Here is a 23,056-nt window from a genome sequence, read left to right on the forward strand (position 1 = left end):
GACCCTACACAGCGTTTGACAGAATGGCGCCGCTCGCCATTGGCTAGCGCGACGTTCCATGGAGGAACCCGCCGCTCCTGATTGGCTAAAGCGCGGCGCCCTATTCTCGAGCCTCAATTTTTTTTTTACATACATATTATCCCTCCCTTACTCCTTGTGTCTCAGCCATCCGCTCGTTCTCCCCCCCTCCCTTTTATTTTTTTTTCTCCTTGGGCCCGGGCAGCGCGCGCCCCGCCCAGCCTGTACCCCGTGCTATATATATACGGCGGCGTTGCAAACTGGACCGAGCAGAGGCGGTTGGGACTGGAGGGAGAACTAGGGAGAGGCGAAGTGATCAGCTCGCTAGATTGCCCGGGTAGGTGGTGGAAGGGGAGCTTTTTTAAAAATTTCAATTTTTTTTTTACACGATTCTTAATTTTCTAGCCCCCCCCTTTCCCCCCCTTCCTTTGAAAAACCCGGAGATTGTGTGCCACCCGAGGCAGGCTCCCCATCGCGTTGTTTTGCCCGGCCAAGCGCGGCTGCATCTGGTCTTGTTGCACTGCGGTTGGGAGCTGCTGAGCTCCGGCGCCCGAGGGCGGTCGCTGTCTTACGCTATGAAAGCGGTGAGTCCCGTGCGGCACCCCAGCAGGAAGGCACTGGCCAGCGGCTGCTGTTGCGGCGGCGGCGGCGACGGAGGTGGCGGCGGCGGCGATGATCTGGCGCTGCGTTGCCTGGCCGAGCACGGCTGCTACAAGGGGAGCCCGGCGGCGGGCGAGGAGCCGGCGGCTCTGTGCCTGGAGTGCGATATGAATGACTGTTACAGCCGCCTCAGGAAGCTGGTGCCCACCATCCCGCCCAACAAGCGGGTCAGCAAAGTGGAGATCCTGCAGCACGTCATCGACTACATCCTCGACCTGCAGCTGGCTTTGGAGACGCACCCGGCGCTGCTCCGGCAGCAGCAGCAGCAGCAAGCGCCCCCGCTGCACCCGACGAGCTACCCTGCAGGGCCTCCCCGGACCCCGCTCACAGCGCTCAACGCCGACCCGGTAAGAGCCGCGGCCGGGATGGGCTAAGCCGGGCGCCGCTCGCTCAACGCACCGACGTCCGGCGGTCAGGGGAGAGGCGGGTTGGGCAGGGGAAGGGTGAGCGCGCACGCGGCTCGCAACTCCGTCTGCCCGTTCAGAGGCAGGACGATGGCCGTCCGTCTGGTAACCGGATGAATGAATGGTCGTGAGCCTGTTTGGGGAGCGGATCCCGACCCATCCTCTCTCCCGGCCACCCCCGCCCCGCCGCGCGCTTGAGGGCGGGTGAATGGCCCGGGTCATCGGGGCGAAAAAGAGCCCCGAGTGAACGATCCACCAACCTGTTAAGCCGAAGCGTTCCACGGGGAAAGAATCTGGGCCCCGTTTATTGAGTGGGGCAGGCTGACGTTTCGGGGCAGCGCCAAGAAGCCGGAGTGTTTGTGGACTGGATCTGTTACGAATTAAACAGCCCCTCCTCTGACCCCCTTTGCAACTTCACCTTCCCTCAAACGCTTTTCACTTGGGTCCCATCCGTTTTAGGTAGCGTGTAAGCCTACGGGACGCATACCATCTCTCTTTTTTGTACAGTACCTAGCACACGGTTGTAACTAAATGCGTGAAAAATGCTCCAGAAATCATTTGATCTGATCTCTGTGGAAGTGAAGCTTGTGGAAACCAAACAATATGGGCTAACTGGCTTGTCCGTTGCAAGGCAGGAGTGTTTAGCATAGTATTAAATTGCATATGAAATTGGGTTGCATGGGTCTCTGTGTGTGCCATGAATATGGGCACATACCTACGGACACTCAACAGCAAATAAGATGCACATGTACACCTGTTTGTACATATACACAGACTGTTGCCAGGCAATGTCATCCAATAACTCTACGTACACTGCATAGGCATTTCGTAATAACTGGAGTGCAACAAAGTGTATATGGTCTTTGCATGTGTACAGCACAGTTCATTTACATGCTTATTGAATATGCATTATATGCAAACAATTTTCATGTATTTCAATAGAGATCATTTCCTCACAGTCACTCTGATCTAGTTAGGGAGGTCTTTACAGATAACAGGCTTCCTCACATGTAGCCAGTGTGGATGCAAATGCTTCTGTGTCTGGGTGTACATCGACATCATAATGTTTTACTGGGCCCCACAGAATTGTCTCTGGACATATCTTTGCAAGCGAATAGAGATGTTCAATCCATCCTCATCCATTAGTTGTGGTGTTGTGAATTGGGGTCAGTGTGTTTACAACTAGACTGTTGGAATATAAGTGTTCTAGAAAATATAAATACTGTTTCAGTGACTGACCATAGGTTACGTGAGAATGGAGTATCATCATGCATCTCCATTATCTACCAAACCCAGGAATGAAAATGTGTATGAAGAAAGAGCCATGTGCCAGATATTTAGTTCACAGTCTCACCACTGTCTGGAATCCCTGGGTGTTGTGATGGGTGTCCTTGCATGGTTGTGTCACGCTGAGAAAGAATGCAACCCTCAGCTGCAGGCAGATGGCCCCATGGGTCTGCGACACAAGACTTTGTCACACTGGGCAGCTTGCAACCTGTCGCTAACTGCAGAGGAGATCTGTAGGGAGCAGCACTCTGGGGCTGACAGATCCTCACCGCTCCTGTGTGAGGTTGCCTTGTTTTCCCCAGTTGCAGGGCTTCTCGGTGTGCGAGAGAAGCTGCAGCCGGCCAGACAATGAAGGTTGTGTATTATTAAGCATGTGATTTGCCCTAACTCTAATCTCGCGCTCCTGTTCTGTTGTTGCTGTGCAGGCTGGCGCCGTTAATAAGCAAGGGGACAGTATTCTGTGCCGCTGAACTGCACTTCCAAGGTGAGTATGCTCTTTTAAGATTGGCACATTAACAGATTGGCACATGAATGTCTTTGGTACATAAGCGGTTTTATCTGAGGCTGCACCCCCTGAGCCCACTTACATGGAAGGAAGCTCCATTGAAATCAGTGGAACTTACTTATGAGTAAATATGCTTTGGATCAGGTTGCAGCTCTTTTTGCTCAACAAGCAAGCACTCCACCCTTACTAGAATTTAAGTACTACCTCCGATCATAGGACAAAAATGTGAAAAGAAATGTATTTAGAATGAGAGTGGAAGGCTGCAGTCCACCAACTAATTCAGCCAGAGTACTTAGACTCAAACCAATGTAATCTGGTTGATTTAAGTTTTGAGTCATCCAGCTTAAAATGGTTTTGTGGCTCAGACTGGTATATAGCTTTTAATCATATTTCTGTTTAATTCTACATGTTTACTTGAAGGGGGAAGGTCAGTGTGAATACATTGCTATATATATGTTTTAAAGGGTCAGGATTGGTTAAATAAACAGTATGTTCCAGAAGGTGTGCAGTAGACAAAACGCAAGAAAAACAGAATGCACTTGTTCATGTTGCTTAAAGAAAAAGGAATGTGGCACGTAGTCCAACTGTAAGGGCTTTTAACTGATTCACAGATCAGGCTGCCTCCTTTGCATATTCCTTAGGAGTTCCCTTCCTTTCTATAAAACCAATGAATAATACATTATGGAAATGAAGTTGGTTGTCTTCAGTGGATTCTTCTTTGGTTTCGATCGCCACCCCTTTGCCTGGAAATGAGTCTCAATTTAACTCCGTAGGACTTGCTTCCAAGTAAACCCGCCTAAGATTGGAGTGCAGCATTTTCTTGCCCCTGTGTCTGATTTGCAGTAATGGAGGTGGGGGGACCATGAGGAGGGCACTTTTCAAAACTCCTTTCTCTCTTCCCCTCTGGAGAACTTCTAGCTTGGGCTTGCAGCTGTGTATTCCTCTGCTTGGCCTTGCCTGGGAGCTGCGGTTGTTGTTTGACCTGGTTTGTTTTGGGTTGTTGATCAAGCATGTCTTCTGTGTTGTTGGTGGCGCCAGTCAGTCTGGAGCAGAATGGTTCACACACCCCCTCTATTCATTCCTCTTCCACAGGTGTGCAGCAGGCAGATCCTGAGCCAGAGAAGCAGAAAGAAAGACACATTAGAGAGGGGTGGGGAAAGAAATATCGTCCGCTGGGCAAAAGGAAATATGATAATAACAATAATTCAACTACTCCAGAATTCTTTCCATACTTCCTTTAGAGCGAGAGAAAGAGGGAATTTTTCACGACTTTGCACGTTCATAGCATTTTACACACATCTCTTAACTCTTTTGTTTTAGATCAGATGTGAATTGTACACTTGTCTGGGAGGGAGGGGATTTAAATCTTCAGCATAAGTGTGGCGCTTCTGTTGGGATAGAAGATCAAGGGCAAATTTGGAGTTTAGAAGTATAACTTTAATGCGCTGAGCAGCTGAAATCTGAAGCTTTACTAATCTACCAGAGGCATTGTAGATAACTTTTTGTTTTGACATCTATTGTTTAAAATAGATGATTTTATTGTCTCCTCAGGGACTTTCTTCTCCCTGCAGGAATGTTACATATTGTATAGATACAAATGAGTGACATTTCATACTATGTATATAGAGAGAGGTTCTATAAGTGTGAGAAAAGTATATGCTTTAATAGACCTACTGTAATTATAAAATATTTTTAATTAAATATTTTTTTGTAAATATTATAAAGCTGTGTATGTTTTTTTTTTAATCTGTGGGAATATTTCTTTAGGGGAAACTGTTTCTGGCTCAAGTGCAGAACTGCTGATAGTGACAATATATTGGATGTTGCGGGATTTCTCTGATCCCTTCCCACCCCTATTCCCTGACCCCTTTAGATTCGGAAGCTACAGCTGTAGATAGTGTTGGTCCTGCATGAATGCATGAGATGTCTAACCACAAATAAACTTGTTCTGAGTCCATACAGATGTGTTTCTTTTTCCTTTAATCCAAATTTAAAAGATGTTTGTACCATACATTTTTAAAATTACATTTTTGTCTGTTAGGAACTGGGGTTTATATTACAGTATATGCGAAACAACATTGAAATGTAAGGATTTTTGTTTGTTATTAACTGAGATGACTACTTTTTTCACTATGGATACAGTGCTGAAATATAATGAGCATTTATAAAAATTTTGTTGCCTAAAAAAATAATAATCACAAAACACTGAACATTTTTGTAACACCTAAGGGGAGATGTTACCCCAGAATTTTTAGCCCTGTGGCATATTACCTTGGAAAAATCATTAAAAAAAGTTTTCTGCTTATAACCAAAGGGCGAACTATCAACAAATGTACAGTTGCTGTTACTTTCATCCAAAGACTATTGATACTGAAGCTTGGAGGGTAGGGTGGGAGAACAGGGAAAATTTCAGTCTAATTACTGGTATAAATCCATTTCAAAGAACTTAATGTAGACCAAAAAGAAAAAAGAAAAATCAAATGACTGTATCAAGATTATTTTTCTAATACACAGCAGCATTCATTTCATTGCAGCTCTGTTTCATCTGAAAATCCTGTTTAGTCTCTGTTATGTGTAACTTCTACATGTAAACATTAAACTAGATTGACGTGCCTTGTGCTGTGATTCGCTTCTTTCTTTCTTCAATACTTCCAAATCACTCTGTACCTCTGTTTAACTTTTCTTATATGTGGCACTTAACAGTGAATCTTATAGTGACAGTTTGTTGTCAAGTTCCACCTTCTGTCCAGACTCTGAGAAAGTAACATATTTTGTGTGACCATCAGTAATGCACACACCAGTGGTATGGGATTTTCACAGGGTGGGTGAATTAAGTAGGATTTAATTGGGTGCTTTGTAGATAGTTAGTCAACTGTGTGTGTACCATGGTCTGCTTGATTTAAAAAAAATGAAAGTGGGAGGATTTGTTTCAGATTATAAAAAGTGTCAAAGTACTTTGGTCTAGGGGATCTCTTATTAAGTTGAATATTTAAGAAGAAATAAACATTACAGTAATTTAGCTATTGATAAGTGTGGTAAATTGTCAACAAGGTCAGTGTTTTGTTAATCAAAATGCGTGGTGGTGAGATTAAGCTAGCCAAAACACTAACTCACAGTTGCAGATGTGGGACATCGTACACTGCAAATAATAATGTAACTCGTTGAAGGAATGGACTATATTTGTGTAAAAACCCTTACCAAGCGCCTAGATACCTAAGCTGAAATGTTTGTGTTACCCTAGCCTGATTATGTTTAATGAAAATATGCTTTTTCATGGAGCAACCTTCTTAGAAATGAAGAAATCCAAATGAATTATAAAATGCTACTTAGAGAAATATGGCTAGTTCATTTTATCTGGTGTTAACCTCAGAAGAATCAAGATTGCAAGCAGGTGGTTCAGGTGTCTGCTGGAGTTAATGCAGTATATTCGGGCTTGAGTTTGGTTAGGGTTAAGAACAGCGCTTACATCCATATAATTTGTTGTTACCTTGGGTTATTTTTGCACAGGCAAAGGGAGGGCAGACTATTCAAAGATGCCTTTTAATCTATTTACAATCCTCTTTATTGTTCCTCTTGTAACTAATTTTAAGGGCAAAAGGAAAAGAGCCACTCTAGTGCATAGAAGTATGTACGGTGGGATTGTAATAGCTTTTCATGTACTTTGCATGTTGTCTTCAAAACACTTCCAAAACGTTCCTGCTGAATCTGGGAAGTCACTGAGGGCATTCCACAAGTGACACTAAGAATATCTCTTAGTCTAGAATGGGTCAAGTGTGTGTGTTAATGCAATTAGAGAGCAGAAGAGGGCTTTAAAAAATAATAATAATCAAAGGTACATTCATGTCAGTTACATCCAGCTCAACTGCATATTGAGCTCAAGAAATGCAAATGTGTCTTTTAATTTACAACAACCTTGTTCCATCCAAACTATTTCCACTCACATTAGTGTCAATTAAAAGGACTCCCTTCTGAAGCAACCTAGCGGTGCTGTGTGCTGAAGGCCGCCTTCTGTGCTGCTGACTCCTCAGTTCAATGGTTACCCTTCCTTGCAGAGTGACATTGAAAGCAGTTGCATGGCAAAGAAGCAGTGAAATATGTACAGGTAGCTGAAAATTACAAAGAAGCACCAACGTGGACATGATTCTGTAGAATAATACTGACATTATCATAGGAACAGTTTTAATAAAACGTTACAGTTCATTACGAGCACCTTTCACTGTTCCTGCAGGAAAACCCATTTATTTATTTATTTATTTATTTATTGCATTTTTATACCGCCCAACAGCCGAAGCTCTCTGGGCGGTTCACAAAAGTTAAAACCATAATAAAACAACCAACATGTTAAAAGCACAATTACAAAATACAGTATAAAAATTTAGGAAATTTCTCTAAATAATGTATCTGAGGTTCATTCTCTGCTTTTTATAAAATTGTTGTAACACTGTTTGGAAGATTAAGCTCTAGTAACGTACTGTTTACTACATAAATTGTGTGATAATGATTGACAATCAGGTTATCGCATGAGGTTAAAGTGTCAAGATTCATCACGTACTGTAGTTGCTATTCAGAGTTTCCTTTTGAGGCTTTCCTTACAATTTCATCGCAGCCAAAAACCTGTTTTATTCAAAACCTATATATTTAGATTGAGTTGCTATATTAAGGTTTAATCCTTAAATTTCCTTATTTTTTAAAAAATAATAAATATCTCTATGGAAGTAAAAGTTAAATTACATATGTTAAATATGTGCAGCTGGCCCTCCCCTTGTTTCTCCCTCTAAAGTAAGCATGCAGGACATCAGTCCATGTTGAGAGCACCACACATGACTAGGGGAGGTTTAAACCTGACTGCCATTTGTTTCCAGAAATTTCTTTCCCTCATGTGAGAGCTAAAGGGAGGAGGGGGAAAAAACATTGGTTCCAGTGGGAACTTGCGCACCTTTTTTACCTCATGGGGAGGGGGAGTGCACCTAATTTCCAAAAACAAGTGGGGAGAAAAAACGTGCTTAAATCTCCCCAACCCATGCATGATGTCCCTGATATGGGGCACCACATGCTTACTTTAGAGTAAAAGAGTCAGCTGCACACTAAGTAGTTTGACCCAAAGTCTCATTAATATAAATGTGACTTACATCAAAGGAAGTGTGCTTAGGAATTTAGTCTTACAGCTCCATCACACCTTTTTCCCCTAGTTTGCTTCCGCGGTCTCCCCCTCCGTTTCCTTAGTGAGTTGAGCACTGGGCACTTTCACATCTGTGCATTGTTGCACTATTTCAGCTCATGTATCTTTTCACCTCTATCACTACTATGCCGGGGAAATCGCCTGCCCGCCCCCTATGTTCTCTTTCCCCCTGCGGTTAACTTTTTATATATTTTGGGGTTTTTTTTAATTTCTGTGCAAATACAATAGTACGGCAGCCTGAAACTGCGCAATTATAATAAAACAACACACTATGCTTTCTCCTAATATATTAATCAACAACTTTATTATGGTCACCGACCAGACTTGACACATACAAGGGAGTAGGGCAAAATTACATACAGATTTGAAAAGTATGCAGCCAAGACCCTTTTGTCTCAAAGGGTAAGAGATTGTGACACACAAGTTTTAAGACCTGCAGCAGATAGAACCTGCTCCCCTCTGTTCTTAGGTAGTAACCCAAGATTCGGAATGGCAGAAGCGAAATATTTTTCAATGCTTAATATACCTAAATATTGGCGCGCACTAACACTGGCAAGATTTAATGTCCTGCCATCTACTCTGTTGCAGGGGAGGTTTCAAAAAATCACTTTTCATGATCGCTTGTGCCCATGTGGAAGCAATGAAATTGAATTGATTGTCCACGTTTTACTCCGTTGTTTTTATACAAAGATTAGAGAGATTATTACTTGACACCAGTTTGGAAATCAATGCACTTCTTCAGTGCTTCAGGGCCACAGAGGATAGAGACACAATCGAGGCTTTTGCAAAATTCTTTTTCAATGCTATGAGAATAAGGTCTCTCCAGAATAGATTAATATAAGTGAAGAGAAATGGGTCAGTTAAATGGGACTAAAGGGGAAGAAAGTTTTGGAAGCCCTTCGGCAGAGTAGTGGGGAGATATCAAACAAATATCGCAAAGGAAGCTTCAATGGAACCTCTCTCCTCATGGCTCGCTCTTCCATCTTTCTCCCCGCCCTGGTTCTCTCCCTTTCTCCCCTCCAGGCGTGCAGATGCCAGAGGTTGCTGTGCGCAGAGGCTGCGGGCAAAGTGTGGAGATAGATGGAGGTGGGTTGGGGAGACTCCTCCGCCACTTCAGACAGGAGGAGAAGGGAAGGCGTTCTCTCCCCCTCCCTCTTTCTCTGTAGTTTAACACACACACCCCAAAGAGCAGAATCCTAACTTGAAGCTACAGCTTATTGTGCACTATACAAAATTGCCAGTTTGCTTGCAAAGATCACAACCCCCTTCAGGCATTCTTCCCCACAACCCACACCCTCGCCTTTGCAACCAGCAAGGCAATCTTACAACTAGGCATAGATCTACACTGATGTATTCCTCATGGATGGTGGGTACCACCATTTCCTTCCTAGTTTCCCGTGTGTGTGTGTAGACATAGGAAACTAGGAAACAAAAGGAGGTACCCACCGTATATAGAGGGGTGGGTGCGGGTGTAAGATGAGAGGGGGGGATTCCACACGTCGTACTGAGGGCGCTTCAATGCGCCCCCAAAGCGATCGTGTAGCTTGCCTGTTCAAAGAGACGAGGAAGAGGCGTCCTTGCTGCCGCCGCCGCCGCCACCCACCTACCTCCTTGCCAGCTGGTTCGGAGAGCTCGGCCTAAGAAGGCAGGGCCTTCTTCCGCCGAGCTCTCCGACCCGGCCGGCGAGGAGGTAGGTGGGTGGCGGCGGCAAGGACGCCTCTTCCTCGTCTCTTCCAGGCAAGCTACACGATCGCTTTGGGGGCGCACTGGGGGCGCATTGAAGCGCCCTCAGTACGACGTGTGGAATCCCCCAGAGAGAGAGAGATGATGATGAGGCAACAGGAGTATGCCCCCAAGAAAAAACGAGATGGTTTGATGTAGTGCAAAGACAGCACTACATGGGACAGAGGAGCGGCTTTATTGCATTTGAAGGGGGGGAAAGGACTTTCCCCACTCCAAAATAAGTCAAAAACCAGAGGGGAAGAGGTGAGATGAGCGCAGGACTGGAACGACGTCATGTGAGTACTGCACTGCAAAAATGCGTACCAGGCATGACGAGAGTACGATAAATCTCTGGTGTGACGGAGCGCTTAGGACCTATTTGGGGGTGGGGAAGTGTGCATTCAGCAAACGAATGGATAGCAGCAGTGTAAGGAACCCCCCTTCATTGGCAGAGTTTTTCCCAGTGGAGTATTGTGTGACATCTGTTGCACTAATGCCAGTTTCTGCTCTGCATATAACAATTCTACATTTAGGCGGTGGTTACTCGTGGCTTACATATAGAGGAGCCAAGAGAAAAAAGAGCAGGAAGTTTGGCACAGTATCTTACCCTGCATTTGCACTACCCTCAGTTGATTGATGTTGTCATTGCTGCTGAAAGGAGGTGGGGTGGGGTGTCCATAAACAATCAGTTGTGCATTTATTGCAGTGACTGCCCTGATTCCTGCATGTCCGTGCAATGTCAGCTATCAATCTAGCCATTAGAGAACTTAGTGCAAACGTTAATCTCACACTGTTTATCCCAGCTTCACTTTGAGTAGACCACACTTGTACAATATCTAAAATAAGTTGATGCTTCCTTCCGTAAAGCATTGGGATGAGATGTCTTTGCGTTCCATTACGGGGAGAAAGCATGTTAGATGTGGAAGGGAAATAGTCTATGCATCTTTACTCAGAAGTAAAACCCGCTGAGTTCATTAGGACTTACTCCCTGTGTAATATGTGTATAAAATTGCAGTCTTTGCTTGATAATTGCAGGGAGGGGGGCTGCAAAGGCTGGTTAAAGTAGAATCTCATTACCATATACCTTTTATTCCCCGCTAAAATAAGAATGTAGGAGAAGGACAGCGAGGGTTAGCAGATCTGTCTCTTTGTATTTTTAGCTGATCTATTGTTCACTGGATGCCAATGATTAACCGGCTTCTCTATAACTACAATTACTGTGTGCGTCTAATGAAACGTAACAGCAAGGTGGTGCGTTTTCGCAATCCCTATACGACGATACAGGTATAGAAGTGTTGGTGTCAAAATGTCAGACGTGCTACTTACATTTTGCTCGTCAGAAATTATTCAGACATGAGACGGTGCACTGCAGATAAATGCATTTTAGTTGAGGGGAATCAATTGGATATATCCCCTGATTACGTACAGAGGTCATTGCACACCATTAATTAATACTTGTAGAATGTTAGTATTTCTGAGGAGAAACAGCATTGTGCAAGGCTTCTTACACTAAACTATTCATACACCTCAATGGTTAAAGGGTTTACAAGAACTTAAGTATTGGTTTTACTTGCAATTCCATTTACCGAACTTTAGCGTACACCCTATATTTCCACATTATTTCCCAGCTTTTGAATCTTTCCATTCCAGTTATGTGCAAAACGTCTACATTTGTTACATTTACAACAAATAAATGCATAGAATTTTGAAGTGCAATATCATTTGTCATTCCGTTTTTCAAAAGTGGTACATGTTTCCAAATACAAAATGCTCTCAGTGTAGATTTCCTTACGTGGAAATGCATAATAATCTTCAATAAGAGATGAAATATTGATATACCTTTCTTTTGTGGTTTCCCTGCATTCTCATCTGTGGGTCTGTGGCTGTGCAGAGAAAGTTTTGGAAGATTCTAGAACCTTGACCATAGAGGTGGTGTTCACCCTCCTTCCCAAAAGAACACCACTAATTCATAAAAGCAAGACTTCCATCGGCTGACACATTCTTCACTAGAAGCATTTCGTTGGTTTTACTCTTGTCACTTTTTGTGGGGTAGTTGCTTCTGGAAAAGATAATCCAGGAGAAATCCAGAGCCCCAAGTAGTCTGCATGAACGGGATGTCCTTAAAGTGTGGAGCTAGAGGACTGAGCTCTAGCAAAAGGACTATGTTTCCTGCTTTTGAACAGTGTACAGGATGATGAAACATGCATACAAATTAATTGCATGAATACTAATGTTAAAAGCGTATATTATCCATCCTCATTTGAGTATCTTGCTCATATTTCAGAGATTTCATGTGTGAGATTCTTGTCCCATAGTCAATGAGTCGATGAAAGATTAAGAGTTCTTCCACTATCACCATCAACATCCATCTCCATCTTCCATGCAAAGGATTCTAAACTTAGTGAGTTACAGCAACAGCAGCAAAACTAGAAGAAAAAGCAATATATGCATCTTGACTGGATTGGTCATTATTCTACATCTGAAATGGCATGGGATCCAAATAGGATTTTCTACTCTTGGTTTACTTATCTGTCATATTTGGAAAGTTCCTACTTTCTACATTGTTTGGTCATTACATTATAGGAGAGCAAAATTCATGGTCCCAGTCTCATCTTTCAAGTGCTCTTCATGCTGAGTGACAGCCATCCTGTATTTTCATTTTTAAAGGTATATTTATTTATTATGGGCTTGGCAGAGTTGCATTTGCTCTTGTGTAAAGTTATAAACTTCTGACCTCAAAAGGGGGCTCCTGTGCCTTTAATACTTTTTATGTGTGCAGAGTTATGGTGCCGAGTCATTCAGCTATAAAGGTAAAAAAGAGCTCTACCATTTCTTCAACCTTTCAGTATCTTGAGAGACTGAAGTACAACTCAATATGGCATTAGCTGGCCTAATGAAGGACATTTGAATGCAGGCACTTTTCCTTCTTTGCCTTCAGGTATGGAGCCACATCCATATAGTTCAGCAGAAGGCACCTATAGCTTTTACAATCTGCCCCATCATGTTCTGCATTATTATTAAATTCCTTCCACAACAGATTCATAGAGCCAATCAAACACACTGAACCTCCAGGATTCCACTGATAAATTTAACAGGGGGAGGGAGAGAGATTTTGTTCAGAAAGAGAGGCTTCCAGAGACATCATAGTTCTTTGAATCACAGTTGGCCTCACTTTGAGGGTGTCCCATTTAGCCAAATATACTGCCATGGTGGTGGAAAGGAGCATGAAAGTCTCAAATTGTGTTGATGCCCAAAAGCACACTTGTTGAGAAGATAAAATGTGTTTTGACAGCCTAAGAGACTATCTGGTTGGGTGGCTTCAGATGCAGTGAAGGGGAACAGAAGTGCCTTGTGCTTCCTGTTCCTGTATATCTGCAAGGATGGAGGGCCCATAGGTAGAGAAAGAAGGATAAGACACTGCATGTCCAGTTAAAAGATCTAAGAAGGATTGGGAAAAACTTTTGCTTTAATGCCTTGTAAATCTGGCTGTCAGTGTAGACAATATTGTGCTAGATGGATCAATAGTCTGACTTAGGCCTTTGCTAGACCTACCGGTAAGTCCACATCGGAGGAGGGGAGATCCCGCGGTGCAAGTATCGTGGGATGTCACCCTCATTTACACATCAGGCATGGCGACCTCTGGAAGAGAGGTGTCACGTCCGCCATTTTTTATTTTTTAAAGGAACGGAGCGCACGAATGCTCATGCACAAAGGTAAGGTGTTTTTTTTAAAAAAATTAACTTCATTTCCCCGCTCCCCCACCCTAGCCCTGATGGGCGCAGTGCTCCTGAGGAGCACTGCACCATGTGGAGCCGGGTGAAACGGGCCACACGATCCGCGGCCGCGGGCTCAGCCTGAGGCCATGGAAAAAGCGGGGTCAAAGGGTAGGGCTATATCCCAGGGCAGGGAGGGTTGATCCCTGCCTGATCCCAGGATCCCTTGTGCATCATCTGGTCTAGCTAAGGCCTCAGAGCCTGGTCTAGCTAAGGCGTCAGAGATATGTTTAATTCTCATCCAATATAGAACGTTCACATCTCTCATGTAGGAGCGATGCAAGAAGTCTATATCAGGCAAGGAGCAGGAAGCACAAAGCACTTCTGCTTACTGTTTCTCTCTGCAATACAGCTGTACTTGAAGCTCTTATGGCATGAGCATCACCCAGTGGCATGCATCTGATATCGGCCGTAGCCTACGAAAGCTCCATGCCATAACAGCCCAGTTAGTCTTCAAGGTAATGCAGCCACAATTTTTTTCAGTACTTGCTATTATACTAATAACCTGCCTAATACACATACAACAGCTCTATGGAATTTCACTGTAAAGAACTGAGCAATTTAACAGTGATGTGACTATATCTCATATTCATGGTTGTCATATATAACTTGTGAGAGGAGGTATTTGCTATAATTCATGGATTTAATTAGGTTCTACTTGGGAGATTTTGCTTGCAAAGAAAAAACAGAAAATGAACATCTATACTGTGATTCCTCCCATACCTGTAGTGTATTTCTTTCACTGATAATAAGAAATATGTACCAACCTTTTCACTGTAGATATATTTCAATGGTGAATTTGGAACACTTCTGAACATGGATGAAATCACTTGGTAATGGACATAAGACCCTCCTTATATTTATCTGCAACAGGGATGTTGAATATGTGGCCCCCCAGATGATGTTGCTGCAGTTCCCATCATCCCTCACCATTGGCTATGCTGATGGGAATGGCAGTCCAACAACATCTGGAGGCTCACAGCTTCCCCGCCTTAATCTACAAGGATCTTACCTAATCTGAATGCTAATACCATGACATCTGCAATAAAAGGATAGTAGCTGCTAGGGGTGTGCACGGACCCCCCGCTCCGCTTCACTTCCAGATCTGCGATTTGCGGATTAGGCTGCTCCGCCCCGCCCCCGCTCCGCCTATGTCCACTCCGCTCCGCTCGGAGCTCCGGATCCGGATCGGAGCTCCGTTTCCCCCCCAATAGGCTTGCATTAAGCTAAAAAAGTATACAACTTTTTTTCTATTAAAGTTAGAAACCTCAAGTTTGGCACCATGACACCTCATGGAGGTATACACACGCATGCCAAGACTCAAGGCAATTCCATCATCCCCTGATTTTTGGGGAATTTATGAAAACCGGGCACCCCATTCACACCCCTTTCCATAGCTCCGTCAATTTGCACATTAAAAATCTCAAACTTGCCACCATGAAAGCTTATCCAGGGGTGCACACGCACGCCAAGACTCAAGGCAGTCCCATCATCCCCTGATTTTTGGGGAATTTATGAAAATCGGGCACCCCATTCACACCCCTTTCCATAGCTCCGTCAATTTGCACGTTAAAAATCTCAAACTCGCCACCATGATAGCTTGTCCAGGGATACATAAGCACGCTGAGACTCAAGGTAAGGGACCAAGGGAGAGGGGGGCCTTACCTGCCTCCATCCGTGGTCCGTCGCCGTCTTCACAGGAAGTCTGGGCCGCAAGCGGCCCAGGCTTCCTGGTGGAACCGTGGGCTCAATTGAAGACACCGACGGACCGCGGATGGAGGCAGGTAAGGGAGAGGAGGGTGGGGAGGGGGGTTACCGGGCCCTGCCGCCGTCGCCACATGGGCGACGGCGACAGCGGCAGGGCCCGGTAAACCCCACTTACCTTTCCGGCGGAGCTCCGGATCAAGGCGAAGGATCCGCCTTCACCTCGATCCTCTTCGCCACGCTCCGCCAGCCCCCCAATCCTCTTCGCCTCCGCCTTAAGGGCAGGTGAAGCCCCCTGCTCCGCTCCTGCTTCTCCGGTCCAATTAGAAGCGGAGCACATCCCTAGTAGCTGCCATTATAAGGGACAAACAGACATCGTAATTGTAAGAGAAAAATGAAAAGGATGTTCACCGCTCCATGGAAGTGGGAGGAAATACATTACCTGATATACACAGGACTCCCTTGTAACATTCACTACAAATCTTTGTAGACTTCTGAAATAGTAATGAGTGCGCTTCCCTCACCCGAATTTGGGATTTGCTTGGTATTTGTGTGATTACGCAGAGACTGTTTTGGGGAAAACACATCTATTTTTCCAATCATTCTCTCCTGGCTTGTAATGTTGATGTGTGCCAACCCTCCCTAGCCTGGTACCTGCCAAATAGTTTTGCACTATGACTTCCACCATCCTCAATCAGCATGGCCAATGGTGTTGTAATTCAAGATGTAATTCAAAATATCTGAAGAATAAAAGGGTAGAGAAGGCTGGCCTATGTACTGATGGTGCCACCAACATGCAAATCATTGTATTTCCCCTTAGAAACTGAACTTTGGTTTTACCAGCTCTGCACTCACCTTACCCCACAACCATGTTGGAGAGATAAGAAAATGAATCCTCCCCACCCACCCCGCCAAACAACACAGCCAGGAATAAGAGAAGGTTTTAGATCTGTAAAAGAAACAACAATCATGTAAAATGTTTGCAGCAAACAGTTGTGAGAAGTTATTGATCCAAATAGAGAAGATACTCATAAAAAAAAGGCTGTTTGGTTAGAAATCTGGTTACCTGGTTCACAGCAGTCAACAAGAGTTTCACTGAGAATAACTAGTTCACATTAATGTCCTTCTGTGCATGAACTTATGAAGCGTCTGGCTTTGTGCACCTGATCTGCATAACACTGACTGAACATGCTCAGACTCTCATTTAACATTTCAATCTGGAGAAGATCTTCTGGAGGAAATGGTACTCAATTCGTAAAAAAGCTAAACATTATGACTTGAGCAAATTCATATCCTGAACCCAGTGATTATGAATCTTGATTACATTACTATTCAAGAAGAAATTAAATGTGGGGTTTTTTTCTACTGATGATGGTACACTTTCCAGAATGGCTGGTTCCAAACACTTGACAATAGTTTTTGGCTCATAAACTTTAGAACTGTAGAAAAGGCAAATGGAAAATGACCACATCGAACCTGGAATAGATCTAATTTTAACATAGTTCTTACTGATATGGTTTGCATGACACAACAGTCCACCATGGGTTAATTTACCCATGCAGGCTGTCATGACAAGCCAGCTGCCTGTGGGTGCTATTTTTGCTTGGCACCCACAGGCACCCGGCTTGTTATGGCTTGTTGTGTTGTGCAAACCCAGGTGGCAGGGGCTGTTTGAGGGTTGGAGATAACCCTCAAATAACCCTAAAACAAGCCCCCGCAGGTAAATTAAGCCATAGTGGCCTGTCGTGTCATGTGAACCAGAGCACAATGTCCATAGCTCTTGCTATGGAGTGAGTCCTGCTGTCTTAAACTAGATATGAATGTGCAATTTAGCATATAAATAAATTTATTGATAACTGCCATGTGACCAAAAATGAAGGATGTTTTTCACATGGAATAGCTGTGTAATGAACAATGGGTCCGGGTTTCTAGATCCTAATTTAGGGGCCATGTTATTGCTCATTTGCAAATTAACATCTTTCTTTACTGGCATAGCTTGTTTAACAGAGAACATGATTTCTTAGCAGTTGATAAAAGCAATGCTTAGACAATTTTTACAATGCATCCCATTTACTTGAAGAGCGTAATGGCTCCTTCTGAGCCGTATGTCATGTAAATAAGTATTTCAAACATTTTTTAACATGCATATTATGTACTCCATAGATCAATGGCTCCTTTGAAGCCCTTGCACTTTATCTTGTAAAGTCGCATTTAGACTTTTTAAAAAGATGCATTATTTATTCAATAGGCTATCACATCTTTCAGAGATTCTTCATTCTATCATCTAAATATGTATTTAGTCCATTTAAAGATAAATATCTCGTCATGTCGTCAACAGATTGGAAGAGCTCTACTGGAAATATTAATCAGGAAGAATGTGCTTAAATGCACCGAAAGCAGCCTGTCGCATAAACCAATGTGGCTTGCTAGGGAATGTGTGTTTTTCATATTTGTTGCTTTTTTCTCACCACCCACAGCTTTGCTGGTTCAGAACCAATTTGGCAGTGAAGTTATTATGCTAAATTGGAAGCATCATATCAAAATATACTGATGTCATAAATTCACAACATTCTAGATTAATTTGCATCAGCAGTAGTAATCTACAACCAGAAGGTGCAAGACTTGGTGGGGGTTGGGGGTGAGGTGGGGGGTAGAAGAAGACTGGTTTCATGGGCACAGAAACATAATCTATAATGTGGCTTCTTCCTTCACACTCTGTGGCAGTAAAGCCCCTCCTGAGACCACATGGAAGGGACAAGATGCATGTTGATAATGGAAGTTCTCAAGTTCCCCAACCCTGATGAGTGCAATCAGGGTGTCCACATCAGGTACCTGGGTCAAATCCAACATGCCTGGGGTCCCAATCCAAGGCTCCAAGGTTTCCCCAAAGGCCACTAACCATTGCTCTGGCCCCGCCCCCTTTCTCCATCTGCCAATTGTTCGATGGTTTCCCATCTTTTGTGCTGGTTTTTCCCCCATTCTAAAAAGTTGAAATGCGGAGCGAAAATAATTATCCGGAACCCTGACATCAACAAAAACCAGACATATGTCATCCATTTGGGACAGTATTTATTTATTTATTTATATTTATTTATTACATTTTTACACCGTCCAATAGCCAAAGCTCTCTGGGCGGTTCACAAATACAGTATGTATTACACAAGTTTCCAAATTTCAATTTGTACCAATTCTGAACTTATAGTAGAATGTGAACGATGAATATATTTACATACACTGGTTTACCTTGCCTCATTTTTTTAAGGTTATTGTCCAGGACTGACACAAAAAGGGACAAAAAAATCAGGATATCTGAGGGTAAAAGGGTGCGTAGCAGTAATCATAAAGCCACAGGAGCCATTTAGAGCATAAAAACTGGAGCCCTATAATGCCTGCAGCCTTGATTAAGCCTCTGCCTGGTATTCAAAAGCCACTTCACATGACAATTTTCCTATGTGGATTTATCTAGGGGTTTGTAGGGCATGTACAATTGAAGCTTCTGATAACTGCCCAACTAAATCCAATGAGATATTCCCTCAAATACCACCAGATGTTCAAGGCAGTCATGTGTAGGTGCCACAAGACTATTTTGAGATTAAAATGAGGACGTTGCAGTGGAGGGAAAGTGTATTTCTGAAGAAGAACAAGGAAGGTTTCAAAAATTGGGTGTAAGGATGGGGGAATGCAATAGACGAAGTAACGGCAAGAGGATAACCTACAAGCAGATGATGCAGCAGGAGAACCATCATGAGATACTGGCGCCAAACTCTGTTCGTTCATACATATCAAATACATGTGTATGCCAGTTAATGGTTGTGTGCTAAAATATCTCAGTTTCTAGATCTGTGTTGTGTATTCACATGCCTTAACAGATGTGCTCAAAGGCCTCTGAAAATATAGCTTGCAACCTAATGTGTTGAAGTAATAGGATATACTTTGATTTGCTGGCCAAAGAAGTTAACAGGAACTTGGCCACTATCTTCTATAGGAAGAGGATTAAGCATTTATGAGATTGTTTGGATTTATTGTTTTCACACTGTTAAGCTTGAGCACTAAATATGAACCATACTATCATGCTTTGTTTACTTGGATTCACTGAAACCTTAAAACAAATACTTAATTCCAGGTAAGTCTGAAGTTCCTAACAAACCCTACTCTGTTCTCTGTCAGACAGGTGTGAGGGAACACCTGTGCAACTCTGCACAGAAGCACCGGTTGGTGGGGTGGGGGAGAGCTGGAGGGGGGGGGCAAATCCTGCTCAACAAGGATGTCAAACCAATCTTTGTTCAATTCTTGGCTGAAAGTATTTGTGGTAACAAACTGGATATGGGTAAACAAACAACTCTAGCTAACCCCCCTAGCTGTCAATTTGCAGCTCACTGCAGACGCTTATTGAAGAAAAAGTATGGAGCCCGTGTCAACAGAAGGTAATAGGGATGATAATTATTTGAACAGGTGTGTGAGGTGTTGCTACACTGAGAGTATTTAAGAGTTGCTAGAGAGAGCAGTTAGGACAGAGCTGTGCATGTAATAACCGGAACTCACTGGCGTTTATTGTCACAACAATCACGTGTAGCGTAAGGTTTCACAATGAGCTGCTCTGATTTAGCCAATGAGTTCAACCAGTTTTCAGATTATCATCCTCTCCTTTCTCCAGAAAAGGTAAGGAGTAAAACTGGCAAAAGACAGTAACCTTACCTCAACAATAAATACACGTAGCTAAGCAATCAGAGTGAAAAATCTCTTTCAGCTTACACCTGTTTTTGACTGGTGAATACCCATTATTCCTCATTTCTATCATGGCAACCAAGATAATAAATTTCACTTCCTAAGCTGAGGTTGTTCTTAGACAATTATTTCTGTAGAGCAATGGAAGTGGCTTGCCTCTTGAGGTGTGTGTGTGTGTGTGTGTGTGTGTGTGTGTGTGTGTGTGTGTGTGTGTTACAGCCCATCAACTAATATTATCTGGTGGTTAACAATAAAACCAGCAACAGCAAAATATACTAATGCTGTACTGAATTTATATACTCAGCTGTTTCACCCACCTCAAAATCAGCAATGTTGTTTCAGCTACATTTGTTTTGTGGAGAAGACAATCGGAGCAGCCATCATTCTGTTTTCCCAGAAAGCCCTGTCCTAAAATGGCTGCCACTTTTGTCACTCACTGGGGGCATGTATACACCATGCCTATATTCCAGGGTCGTCCCTGCGCACAGGCAGGGCATCCCGGGGCAACCAGGCATGACTAGGGACTTTCCCCATGATATTGGGAACTGCGGAAAAATCCAATTTTCCTGCCGTCTCGGGACCATCCTGAGGAGCGTGAAGCGTTTGGCCGCTGCTCTCGGGTTGTCCCTTCCTCCCTGCGAGTAGCTGGGCTCTTAAAATGGGCATGGAGCTGCACAGGGGAAGTCTGTGCCCATCAGGGTGGGAAGTGAGGGGGCGGGTTCAGTTTCTGTTTTCTTTTTGTTTTTTAAACTACCTTTTTTGGTGGAGCACAATTGCCCTCCTTCTGCCTTGTTTACAAAGAAAAATGGCAGCCACGACATCCCTCCTTACTTCCGGGACGTCGCGCATCCGTCAAGACACTGGAAGAGGATCACCAAAGCAGATAAGTCCACAATCCTCCCCCATCCCTCTCTCTACACCCTATGGTGTAGACATGCCCTGGGAGCCGCCATGAAAGTGGACAGAAAAGCACGCGCGCGCACACACACACACACAGTTTCTACATAGTGGGGGGCTTGTTCTTCCAGCACTTCATTTTATTTGAGAGGTGCACTACAGTTAAATACCGCTCCAAAGTACAGTTAAATACCCACCAGAAAGGAGACTTTTCTACAAAGTCAGTGCAGGCTTGTAGAAAATATAAAGTCACAATGTGCCATTCCATGCAACCCTTTTTTAAACCTGTACTACCAAGAGAACTTTATTATTATTATTATTATTATTATTATTATTATTATTATTATTATTTTATAAGAATGTCTTGCAAAAAAACCAAAACCCTTCCAAAGGTGCTTTATGAAAGCAGACCCAAAGTTTTAAAAGGCATGCTATGCCAATTTTTGTGGAGGAGGGACTCCAAGAGAAACAATGCAACCGTATGCATGTCTAATCTGAAATAAGCCCATTGAATTCAAGGGGACCTTTAATTGAACTGGAGAAACAACATTCTAGAACTGCTCTGTGCCCAGGCTAGAAAAGGGGAAGAATTACATGATGCTCATGGACAATATCCAAATAGCATCCACAGCAGTAAAAAGAAAGAAAGAAAGAAGTGTCCACACCGTCCTATTACTGCAGTTTTGGACACGTGTTTGGAGGGCTAATTTCGATTCTTCATCTACCCCAGAGTACAACTCAAAGTGCTACAAAATCTTGCAAAAACAGTTTGACCAGAGACCATGGCGGGAGACAAAAAGAATGAGTATTGAGGGCAACAGCAGCTGTACACAACCACTTCCAAGTCTTTTAAGAGCTATTTCTGTACACAGCTAGCTGAGGGAGACAAGAGTGCTAAACACCTGGGTATTAACATCAGAAGAGGGCTCAGGGGATAAATATGGCTTTGTTCAAATTTGGTCCTATATATGTACGTGGGAAATAATGAGAGAAACATGCAAATCAGTTTCTTTGTTTTCCATTTTCAATAGTAAGGCTAGCATCTGTTAGAGGTTTTACTTCAGAAACTGTTGCTGACACTCTCCGTGTCTAACTGTATATGTACATGTGTATATCCACATGTATATATAAATTCACACACACATATATACTCAGCTTTCCTGAACCTGGTGCTCCCCGCTGATGTTTTGGACTACAAGTCCCTGGTGTGGGGGAAAAGGGAGAAGCAAATTCTCAGGATGCTGAACTTTTTATTTGTAGGTTGAAGAGCCTGACACGTTTTGGGCTTAATCTTTTCAAGGCCTTCTTCAGGGGGGTGTAGGAACATGTCTGCAAAAACCTTCTTATCAACAGAATGTCTTTCTTAGATTGTTAATAGTGACTGAGAAAGACATTCTGTTGATAAGAAGGCCGAAACGCACTGGGCTCTTCAACGTATAAATAAAAAGTTCAGCATCCTGAGAATTTGCTTCTGCCTTTTTTCACCTGATTTCGGTGCTTTTCTCCCCGCTGTTTGTGGTTCTGCACTACAAGTCCCATCAGCCCCAGACAGCATAGTTAATTGTCAGGGTGATAGGAATTATATCCCAAACATCTGAAGACCACCAGCATGGAGAAGACTGGCTTATAACAAGTCCCAAATATGTTTCCAGACTTCCTGGCAGAGCCTAGAGGAACTGTCATCTTTCTGGTCACTTGTTATGTGAACCTGACTGGACTAGGAACTAGCCAAAGTACAGTGCTGCAGTGTGGGACCTTGGCAGATGCCTGACCATGCCTACCCTTGACACAGCCCTGGGTTTAAACACATTTCTTAGCTGTAATAGCATTCACAGTTGATGCTAATGGTAACTACCATGCTATATAGAGCTGCTGGCATAATTACTGTACAATGCACAGGTTTATAGATGTACTCTTAAATATGTTACATAAAAAACATAAAGGCAAGCACAGTTTTTGAAACTTATAAGGGCAAAAAACATCACGGGGGTGTCATTTGAAGCAAAAAAAAAATCAGGTTGGTAAAACAGCGTTCCTTCCCTCTCTCACTGCTTCTCCATTCTAAATGTTCTTCTCTGGGAGCAGCTTTTCACATCTTAAAAAAGAGAAACACACATAGGCTTTATATGTGTATATGTGTGACATGCTATTAGTGCCCTAGGTGTATACTTTAAAATGAAAG

The 23,056-nt window shown here is 43.4% G+C and overlaps 1 protein-coding gene across 1 annotated transcript; it reads left to right on the forward strand.

Moving 5' to 3' along the window:
- The first annotated feature begins 384 nt into the window (after positions 1-384).
- On the forward strand, positions 385-4,392 carry ID4 (inhibitor of DNA binding 4). Its single transcript, XM_063130436.1, has 3 exons — positions 385-1,025; positions 2,795-2,853; positions 3,967-4,392. The coding sequence occupies exons 1-2, from the start codon at positions 594-596 to the stop codon at positions 2,837-2,839; spliced, it is 477 nt and encodes a 158-aa protein (XP_062986506.1). The 5' UTR covers positions 385-593; the 3' UTR covers positions 2,840-2,853; positions 3,967-4,392.
- The last annotated feature ends 18,664 nt before the right edge of the window (positions 4,393-23,056 follow it).

Source organism: Elgaria multicarinata, chromosome 7 (assembly GCF_023053635.1).
Source record: "Elgaria multicarinata webbii isolate HBS135686 ecotype San Diego chromosome 7, rElgMul1.1.pri, whole genome shotgun sequence".
NCBI classification, from domain to species: Eukaryota; Metazoa; Chordata; class Lepidosauria; order Squamata; family Anguidae; genus Elgaria; species Elgaria multicarinata.

Excerpts from the sequence above, each read along its gene's own strand:
- ID4 (XM_063130436.1), top strand. The coding sequence starts at position 594 with ATGAAAGCGGTGAGTCCCGTGCGGCACCCCAGCAGGAAGGCACTGGCC. Across the intron at positions 1,026-2,794 it reads CAGCGCTCAACGCCGACCCG|GCTGGCGCCGTTAATAAGCA; the intron begins GTAAGAGCCGCG and ends GTTGCTGTGCAG.